The sequence below is a fragment of the Petaurus breviceps genome, unplaced genomic scaffold, assembly GCF_028583685.1.
Source record: "Petaurus breviceps papuanus isolate PSGF00001 unplaced genomic scaffold, PetGlider_PUasm1.0 90382, whole genome shotgun sequence".
NCBI lineage: Eukaryota > Metazoa > Chordata > Mammalia > Diprotodontia > Petauridae > Petaurus > Petaurus breviceps.
In genome coordinates this window covers 1-10,888 of record NW_027187233.1, presented here as the reverse complement: position 1 = coordinate 10,888, position 10,888 = coordinate 1, and the positions used below count along the sequence as shown (strand labels likewise).

At 46.7% G+C, this 10,888-nt stretch overlaps 1 gene segment (V, D, J or C); it reads right to left on the bottom strand.

Annotated features, from left to right (window-relative positions):
- Positions 1 to 8,166: 8,166 nt before the first annotated feature.
- On the bottom strand, positions 8,167 to 8,693 carry LOC138177255 (immunoglobulin lambda variable 3-9-like). The segment is given in 2 exon segments: positions 8,167 to 8,483; positions 8,648 to 8,693. Coding segments are annotated over 2 exon segments (363 nt in total).
- Positions 8,694 to 10,888: the final 2,195 nt, after the last annotated feature.

The window sequence follows — 10,888 nt, the reverse complement described above, 5'->3', positions numbered from 1 at the left end:
TCTCAACAGGGAGCACAGGCCTGGTCCATGAGAAGGGACTAAGAAATGCTTCTGGCCTTCCTGGCCCCCAATCCAGAGCTGCCCTCATGACCATCCAAAGAACAATCCTACCAGACAGTGGGCCCAGCTTCTGCCCCAAGTCCCCAGGGCTCCTGCTGCTCAGGCCTCCCAAGAGGCTGCAGAGGAAGAAAGCCAGGCCCATGCTCACTGTGGGCCTCACTTCCCATTGGTAAAATGAAGTGATTGGAACCTGGGGTCTCTGAGCTCCCTTCCACCTGGCCTTCTGTGGTCAAGCCCAAAGAGCCTGTTGTCATCTGGGATTCTAAGCAGACTGTGCTGACAGTAAGTCCCTTAGGCAACCAATGTGAGGGGTGAAGTTTAAGGAAATGCATTTAATTTTTCTTTACTTTCAAAATTTTTCTTCCTTTTTATGGAAACAGCAGATTGACAGGTGGGCATTTTCTGAGGATTCAGGGTCTCCGTTCAGCCTGTCTCATCTTCTCTTTCTGGGAATGGTTCATCAGGCCAGATGGGTAAAGGCAGTTCTCTCTCGGCCCCCAAGACCCCATCATTGCAGTTGGGGAGACCACTCAGGTCCCAGACCATGGACATGAGCTGAGCTTCACGGGGCCTGGGGACCTCCACCCAGCCTCAGCTCCTCCTGGGGCTCAGGCCTCCAGAGATCCACCTCCCTGTGCTGGGCCTTCCTTTTCTTTCCATTCTGAAACAGGGAAGGACTGAGGTATGTGTGGATGGAGAAAGAAAGAACTCCCCAGGTAGGCCTTCACTGATCTTGGAAGCAAGTGTGGGTTTGGGACAACTTTGCTCTTTGGCTGACAAGGAAAACAGAGAGAAAGAAATGAAGCAATGACTGACTTTGCCTCCTCTCTGAGGTCAGGGCTCATCTTCCCTTTCAGTCTGAGCCAGGATCCTCTCCCTGCTGTGGTCTGTGTCCTACCCCCTCTCCCTTGTCCTTTGCCTTCCTCCCCAGCCTCAGCTCTTCCTGGGGCTCAGCCCCCTGACATCATTCCCACTGTGCTGTGCCTCAATTGTGAGTGGGGGCGACCTTTCCTTGGGCCATTGTTCCTGCCTCCTCTTCTCCCTGAGGTCTTTCCTTATCCCACAAACCCCAGCTGAGAGGGCCCCCTCCTCCCTCACCTCCCTGGCATTTCTCTGTGTTGTCCTTCCCCATTCAGAGCCTATGGGCTTCTCTAATAGAAGGAATGGGCCTGGAGAACAGAGACTGCTCCTGTTTGTCTTTGTGCCCCCTGCCCCTGGCTCAGTGCTGGACACAGGGGGAGTGCTGAACAGAGGCTTCTCATTGGACTGGCCTGCACAATTTTAGTCCCTGAGGATGTTGTTCACACTCTGGGGCCTGAGGGAATTCTGAAGTGTCTCCTAAAGGTGGGGTGTTGGGAGGGGCATCTCTGAATCTCCCCCCAGCTCAGGGGGAGGGGCTGGGAAGGCAGCATCATCTAAGACTCCCCCAGGCCACAGGCAGGAGACCAGGAGCTCAGGGGCATTTTCAGCCCAACTCAGGTGAAATTCTTTCCAACATCTCCCTCTTGTGGCGACAGTGTCAATGGCGGACCCAGGGAAGATTAGGAGGAAGGGCTACCCTCTTTAAAAAGTGACTTCTCTCTTAGAAATGGGAGCTCCTTGAAAACAGGGACAGTCTTAATTTTTGCTTGAGTTTATGTTCCCCATTAGAACAGGGGAAGGAGGAAAAGATGCCTTATATGCATCGATGTTTAGAGGGAATCTTCAGAGTTGCCAAAGACTAGATTAGCTTCATTATCCAGATCCATGGAACAGATTCACATTTATTAGAATACGAAGCATCCCTAAGTCAAAAAAATTGCAAAATACGTGAATTTTTCAGAGGAAGAAATGGAAATGATCAATAGTCATATGAATTGGTTGGATTATGTCAAAAGAATAATTAGCAAAAAGCTGTTGCTCTCAGGGAAGATGGTGCAATAGGAGAGGAAATTCCAGGCTTTTCAGATTTTCTCCACAAATGACATAATAATACCACCTTTGGGTGGATACAGAGTAGCAAAAATAAATTAGAGTAGGGGCAGAAGTGTGGTCCTCCTGGGACAATCAGAGAAGATCTGAAAAATATCCTGGAAGGAATTTTTTCCCACGAAGAATAATTGTCTTCAGGCTATGTCTGCTTAAACAAGAGTCAGCAAGTCCTAGCATTATCTGGGTGGGGAGGCTGCCCCAGACCCAGCCACAGGAACCTGTATCTCTGGAACAGTGAAGGGAGTAGGGTGTCTGAATCAGAGAAGATGGAGGGAACCTAGCTGCCCAGTAATGTCAGACCCAGCTGTGTTGTGCAGACCAGCCTGGGGGTGGGAACCAATTGACAGGCACCAGGAGAATGCAGCAGCCCTAGGAGAGGGGCTCTGCCAGATGTGGGCATTTGCAGGAGGCTTGGATTTGGTTCCAGGCCAGAGGGGGAAACAGAAGAGGACCTGAGGCCAGAGGCACCATTCCCCCATCTGCTGACTACAAGTGATTACAACAAGTCAGCTACTACAGAGAAAAAAAAAAATGAACTGCAAAGCAAAAAGAATCCAACCACAGAAAATTATTGTGGGAATAGAGAAGCCTGGAGTTAATCTTCAGAGGACAATGCTGAAGCAAAGAAACTCTCTTTAGCCACAAGGAGTAATGTCAGATTGTCACTTGACCAAACAGAATTCATAGCAGAATTTAAAAGATACTTCAGAAATCAAATGAGAGAGATTGAGTTAAACTAAAAAAAAAGAGTAATTCAAGAAAAAACCAGAATATTATGAAAATAAAGTCAGACATTTATAAAGGGAGGTCCAGAATTTTAAGGAAGAAAATGAGTCCTTGACAATTAGTATTCAGCAAGGGGGAAGTTAAAGATGTTATAAGTGAGGAAGGCCAAGATGGTGCTGTATAAGCAGGAACTTGCATGAACCCCATGCTCCAACCACCTCCAATACCTGTAAAATATGACTCTAAACAAATTTTAGAGCTACAGAACCCACAAAGTGACAGGCAGAAACAAATCTCCCCCTGGAGGCAGCCTGTCAGGCCAACAGGAAGTGTCTATTGCACTAGGAAGGGAGCCAAGCAGTGTCCCACCTGAGCTGTGTCTAGACCAGGGTGTCCCTGTCCAGCACCCCAGACCAGCTGGAGAAGGCTTCAGGAGAATGAATCACCAGCCGCGGTGCCAGTTTCCAGACTTCTCAACTCATAAATGCCAAAGAGAAAGTAAAAAGTCAGTGGGGAATTCGATTGAAGGTAGGTGACTGAAGAATGTGGTCCAGCCCTTGCCCCCAGATGGAAGGTGGTAGAGGCATGGTGGCTGAAGCTGCTGCCTCATGGCTGCCTCAGGAGCTCCTGGCCTGCAGATCATAGAGGGGCAAAGTGCCCATTCAGAGGGTTATTGCTCATGCTTTGACCTGCTTGGATCTGCATGGTGGTCTTAGGTGGTGGTCCTGGGGTGTGTGGCCAGTGTGCTAGAGCTTGGGGATATCTGTAGAGAGGGCACCTTCATCAGATCTCTGACAACATTTGAGAAAAGCTCTCTCTACTCTGGAAGCAGAGTTCTACTGTGGCAAAGAGCTCAAAAGTCAAGTAATTGGCTGGCAAGATGACCAAGCAGAGGAAGTCCAATCAGACCACAGAGTCCTTTTTTGGGGACAAAAAGGATCAAAACATGGAACCAGAAGAAGACAACAAAGTCAAAACTCCTGCATCAAAAGCCTTCCAAGAAAATTATGTATTGGTTACAGGCCATGGAGGAGCTCATGGAGGATTTTGAAAATCAAGCAAGAGAAGTGGAGGAAAAATTGGGAAGGGAAATGATAGTGATGCAAAAAATCATGAAAAATGTGTCAACAGCTTACTAAAGGAGATCCCCCAAAATACTGAAGAAAGTAACACCTTAAAAAATAGACTAACTCAAAAGGCAAAAGAGGCCCAACAAGCTTATGAGGGGAGGAATGCCTTTAAAAGCTGAATTGTCCAGATGGAAAGGGAATTTCAAAAATTCACTGGAAAGAACAATTCCTTTAAAATTAGATTGGAAGCAAATGACTTTATGAGCAACCAAGATACTATAAAACTGATCCAAACAAATGAAAAAATTGAAGGCAGTGTGAACCATTTCATTGGAAAAACCACTGATTGGAAAATAGATCCAGGAGAGATAATTTAAAAATTATGGAACTACTTGAAAGCCATGATCAAAAAAATAAAAAGAGCCTAGTAATCATCCTTCAAGATATCCTCAAGGAAAATTTCCCCGATATTCCAGAATCAGACAGGAAAATGGAAATTGAGAGAATTCACCAATAGCATTTTGATAAAGATTCCAAAAAGAAAACTCCTCGAAACATCACGGCCCAATTCCCAAGTTCCCAGGTCAAGGAGAAAATATTACAAGCAGTCAGGAAGAAACAATTTGAGCATTGTGGAAACACAATAAAAATAACACAAGATGTAGCAGCTTCTACATTAAGGGACTGAACAGCTCAGCATATGATATTCTGGAGGTCAAATGGGCTAGGATTGAAACCAAGAATCACCTACCCAGCAAAACTGAGCATAATGCTTCAGGGGAAAAATATGGTCATTCAATGTAATAGCGGATTTTCAAGCATTCTTGATGAAAAGACCAGAGCTGAACAGAAAACTTGACTTTCAAATTCTAGAAGCAAGAGAAGAAAGAGAAGGCAAACAGGAAAAAGTAATCATTAGAAACATTAAATTTGAACTGTTTACATTCCCACATGCAAAAACAATAATTGTAACTCATAAACTTTTTTCAGTATGAGGATAATTGAAGGGAATATATATGCATACTTATCTACATATGTATGTATATAAAATATATATGTGTGTGTATATATGTGTACATGTATACACAGACAGAAAGCGCAGGATCAGTTGAATAGGAAGGGATGCTATCTAAAAAATCTGAGAGGTGAAAGAGGAATATAATGAGAGAAGGAGAAGGGCAGAGATAGAATAGGGTAAATTACTCCTATAAAAGAGTCAAGAGAAAACTGTTACATTGGAGGGGAAGAGCAGGAAGGTGAAAAGGAATGGGGCAACCTTAGTCACATTGGACTTGGTTTAAGGAGGAAATAACATACATACTCACTTCGGTATCTTACCCTACAGGGGGAAAGGGGATGAGATGGGGATGATAGAGGGGAGGGAAGATTGGGGAAAAGGGTATTTAGAAGCCAACACTTTTGAAAAGGGTCAGGGTAAAAGGAGAAAATGGAATAAAGGGTGGGTGGGATAGGATGGAGGAAAATATAGTTAGTCTCCTACAATATAACTACTATGGAAACGATTTTCATAACTACACACGTACAAGCTATATTGAATTGCTTATCTTTCCAGTGGGGGTGGGAGAGGAGAGAAGAGAAAGAATCTGGAAATCAAAGTTTCAAAAACAAATATTTAGAAACAAAATTTGTTTTGTACATGCAACTGGGATATAAGTTATACAGGCACTGGGGTACCCAAATCCATCTTACCCTACTAGAAAGTTAGAGGGGAGATGGGGCAGGATATAAGAGAGTGGATTGGGGGAAGGGGAATTCAGCAGGCTTGTTATCTTGGGGTGGGGGTACAGGAAAGACACAGAGAAAATTTGTAATTCAAAATCTTGTGGAAATGAATATTGAAATCTAAAAATAAATAAAAAACAAAGAAAACAAAAAATAAGGGAGAAAAAAATAACAAAACAAAATATAAAGAATGAAAAAAATAGAAGGGAATGTGAGACATCTCATAAGAAAAACAACTGATCTGCAGAACAGATCAAGAAGAGAAAACCTAAGAATAGTTAAACTATTTGAAAACTATGATCAGAAAATGAATCTTGATAAAGTAATACTAGAATTAATTAAAGAAAATTTTCCTGAGGTATTAGAATAAGAGGGGAAAGTAGAAATAGAAATGATTCTACTGATCTCCATCTGAAAGAGATCCTATGTGGAAAACCCATAAAAATATTAGAGTCAAAGTCTGAAACCAGGGCAAGGATGAAATATTATGAGCAACAAAATAACAATTTCAAAAATTGTGCCACAGTTAGAATCACACAAGACCTAGCAGCAATGACCTGAAAAGCCTGCAGGTCTTGGAATAAAATAAATATTGATAAACAAAAATGCTGGGATTGCAGCTGAAAATATTGTAGCAAGCAATGCTAGGCCAGGGGATCTGGCCTTGGACTCTGCCACATCCTCTGGTGTCCTGGCCTGCTGCCTCTGGTCAGAGTTCAGAGTCAGGAGACTTGGCTCTCTGCTGGTGGAGTTTCCAAAGGGGCCTCCTACCAGAGGAAGAGCCAAGTGGGTACAGATGAGGAAATGCAGAAGACCTATCTGGAAAGCACAGAGTAACCTCAGAGTGAGGCCCCAATCCTTGGGAAGATCAGGGATGGCTTCCAGGAGAAGGTGACAGTTGAACAGAGCATGGCAGAAAGCCTGGGCATCTAGGGCCTAGTGATCAGAAGAGACATGGAGGATGGGCTGAGCCAAGGCAAAGTCAGGAGGGAAAGGCCACAGAGTTGTAGCAGAAAGTTGGTTGGTTCTGAAAGGAAGAATGCATAAGTTTGCATGATCTCTTCAGGAATCCCTCAGTCAACCAGAAAGCACTGATGGAACCCCTACTGGATGCTGGGTTGTGGGCCTGGCCCGAGGGTGCTCAGTGTGTCTCCCTTTCAGTCCCTGCCTAACACCACCCCTGTTTCTCCAGACCCAGTGTCCTTTCTTGTACCCTTGGCGACCCCAGGTTTCCTTAGTCAGACTCAAACCAGAAATCCCCAAGGTCAACACAGAGCAGAGCTTCTCTCACAGAGAGTCTCATACACTAATTAGTTTTCATTTGTTTAATTAGAATTCTGAGGAATTCCTTTCTTCAGCAGGTTGCTGCACTTCTCTTTCCATTTGGACAATTGTGTTTTTGTTAGACAGTTACTTTCCTCAGCAAATTTTTGCATTTCTTTTCCCATGCTTTTGAGCCTTTTTCATGATTCTCTCAAATTACACTCATTTCTTTTCCCAGAGTTTCTTCTCCTTCTGTAATTTGCTTCTCAAAATCCCTTCTAAGCTCTTCCAGGATTTATCTTTGGGTCTGAGATCAATTTAAATTTTTCTTTAAGACTTTACATGAAGCCAATTGGACACTACTTTCCTCCTCTAAGTTTATGCCTTGATCCTCCCTCTAACCATTGGAACTTGCCATAGGCAAGCTCTTTTTTTTGCTCCCTTTTTCTCCCATTTCTGTGCTTCACTGTTTTTATATACAAGTTTTTATGGACTCTGGTCCTATACGGTCCCAGGCTTTAGTGCTGGGGCTCTGGGTCTTCCTGCTGGTTTCACTGGGATCTAGGCTTAGCTGCTTGCTTTCTCTAGAGGCTCAGCTTCCCTTCTGGCTTATACTTGGGGTGCTTCCCTCTTGGCCTTCCCTGGGTTTGCGGTTCACCTGCTGTCCTGCCCCAGGGCAGGGTTTCATTAGCAGTCAGAAATGTTGACAAGGCCTTCCTGGGGCCTTGTGCTGCAGGTGGGGTCACTGGGATGGGGCCTTGCTTAGCAGTATAAAGTGCTCACTTCTCCAGGGGGTTGTTTGCTTGTAGGAGGGTGGGGCCTCCCTGGTGGATTGCCCTATTCTTGGAGTCTTTCTGCACGACCCCCCATTGTGCAGTTGGCTGCTACTGCCAGGGACAGACCTTTCCAGCCCAGCTTCTTCCTGCTCCTTGCTCAAATCTGAAGCTGTTTTTTAGGGGATTGGAGGGTAATTTGGGGGGAGGATTCCTTCCTCAGTACACCATCTTGGCCCCAGAACTGACTTCACAGCCAGGCAGAAGCCAAAAGAGGCTTTCAGGAGGCAGCAGAACTCATGGAATGAGAGGGGAGAACAGAGAGGGAGGGAGGAAAGGAGAGAGGGAGCAGATGAGGGTCTGGGGACACAAAGGAACCTTAAAAAGAGAGGTTCAGGGAGGAGAAAGGGCTCCCAGAGAGCAGAGCAGGGAGGGAGGAAAGGAGGAAGGGCCTGAGGGAGAAGCTCTCTCTGTCCTGTGCTCCCCAGGCCCCTCTGTGGGGCCCAGAGGGGAGGGCACAGGCTGAGCAGGCCTGAGAGGGTTTTTGTCTCACTTCCCCCTCAGTCTGTGTCACTGTGAGCATCAGAAGCATCATCCCAGTGCTGACAGTAATAATCAGCCTCATCCTCAGCCTGGAGCCCAGAGATGCTCAGGGTGGCCGTGTTCCCTGACTTGGAGCCTGAGAATCTGTCAGGGATCCCTGAAGGCCTGTTACTATCTTCATAGATCACCAGCTTAGGGGCCTGGCCAGGTTTCTGCTGGTACCAATATACATTGTAGCTACTAACACGATCCCCAGCACAGGAGATGGAGGCCATCTCTCCCAGGCCTTTGGACACTGAAGGTGGCTGAGTCAGCACATAGGAGGCCCCACAACCTGCAAGAGAAGGAAAGAAGGGCTTGGTCAGAGGCAGGGGCCTCTCTCCCCCAAGGGGATGCTGACCCCTCAGGGAGCTTCAGGATGAGCTCAGGCCAGGCCCAGGCCTGACCTCAGACACTGGGCGGCCTGAGCCCCAGGGAGGGGTCCCTGGGCAGCCTTACCTGTGTAGAGAGCCAGGAGTGAAAACAGCAGAGAGATCCAGGCCATGGTCAAGGTTCCTGCCAAATCTCTGTGTGCTGAGGCTCTCCAGCTGGGGCTGGGCTCCCCCAGGGCTCTCTTAAGAGCAGCCCAGGCCCTGCAGGGAGGAGGCCCCCACATGCAAATGTTCTCCTGCTCTGGATACCTGAGGGAGGGGCCTCAGGGCATGACTGACTGAGTCTGTGAGCTCCTGGGGCACAGGGGGCCGGTCCTTTTTGTATGTAGGGAGGGTCATCCTGGCCCCTTTGGTCATTTCCTCCTCTGAGGTGCTGGGATTCTGGGAGCCAGGTTCATTCCTCCCCAGGACTGTGTCTGATGCTTCAGGATCTTGTCAATGTAACTAAAAGGCTTTTTCCTCCTGGACCTTCCCTGTGCCCTGAGGCCTTCTTACCCTGGACCATCCCTCTACCCTGCCACCCCCTCCTGCCATTGGTGAGGTCCCCTGGACCTCCTTTGTCGGCAGCCAGGCTTCATCCCCTCCTCCTCTGTCTGTTACTATTTTCAACCACTAGTTCATTCATTCTCAGAAAGACAAGCCAAATCAGGCTGCATGTGAGAGTTTATTTCTCTCCAAGTTTGCAGAACATGCATATGGAGATTTGCACGGAAGATCCTTGTAGAAAATGATGTGAAGCATGGACAGACACAGGGGACCTCACATCTTCAGAGCGATTCTCTCACCCCTGCCTCCCTTCCTGGCTCAGGATGCCTGTGTCAACCAAAATTGTAGTCTTCCTATGTCTTAACCAGAATATGGGAAAGGAATTTCTTAAATTGCAGGATAATAAATACACTAAAATAGGAGAATGTAAAAGTGTCAATGAAATTATAGATGGAGAACATCTGTGCTTCTTCTATCATTAAGATGGCATAATATAACATAACATAGCATCTGTGTGTGAAATCCTAAGCTAAGAAACCTCCCATTATTGAACATTGTGGCTGTCTGACTCTAGGTGCCTTGTGCTGGGCAGGCCTAAATGCTCCTGGTCAGATTCAGTTGTGGGCACAGGAAGGAACATTTTAGGTTCACTCAAAGAGCAAAGTAAAGCATGTCTGTTATTCCAGAGAATGCAAAGCATTATGGGAGGTTAAGCTGAGGGTGGGCCAGAATGTCTCTCCTGATTGGGCAATCCAGCTTTCTGGACTTTCACGGGTGATTGGCGGCCCCAGGTGACTCACACTCTGGAGGCTTCAGAAACACCATGTAATGGGGCCTTCTCTCAACATCACTGGGAGCCCCTTTCATGGGTTTCTTCCCCTGTTAGAATGTAAGCTCCATGATGGCAGGGATGCCCAATTTCTTTGCATTGGAATCCCCAGCACTTAGTACAGGCCTTGGTCCATGGGAAGGGATTAAGAAATGCTTGTTTCCTTGCCTGTTCCCAATCCCGAGCTGCCCTCATGATCATCCAAAGCAACAATCATAACAATAATTGGGCACAGCTTCTTCCCCCAAATCCCCAGGGCTCCTGCTGCTCAGGCCTCCCTAAAGGCTGCAGGGGAAGAAAGCCAGGGCCATGCTCACTGTGGGCCTCACTGCCCCATTGGTATAATGAGGGGTTTGGACCAGGCGGTCTCTGAGCTCCCTTCCAGCTCTGGCCTTTCATGATCAAGCCCAAAGAGCCTGTTGTCATCTGAGATTCTAAGAAGATTCTCCAATCATGGAGGCCTTTGGGAAACCAAAGTTAGGGTGAGTGTTGAAGAAAAATAAAATTTTTTTACTTTTTAATATTTATTTAATGTTGGAGAACAAAAGAGATTGGCAAGTGAGCACTTTGTCAGTATTCAGCATCTCTCCTAGACGGCCTTATCTCCTGGCTTCTGGGAATGGTGCTTTAGGTCAGAAGGGGAATGACAACTTTTTCTGGGCCTCTAGGACTCCCATCAGAGTGGGAGAGATCACCCAGACCACAGACCAAGGACACATGATGAGCCTCAGAGGGCCTGGCAGCGTCCTCCAAGCCTCAGTTCCTTCTGGGGCTCAGCAGTCCTGAGATCCTCCTCCCTGGGCTGGGCCTCCCTTTTCTGTCCAATTTGAATGAGGGAAGCTTGGAGATGCATGCTGATGGAGAAAAGGAAATCCACAAGACGTTAACTCAGGTCTTTGAAGCATGTGAGAATTTTTGGTCTTTGGCTGAGAAGGAAAAGAGAGAAGGAAAGTTCTGGCTTTGCCTCCTCACTGAGGTCAGGGCTCATTGTCC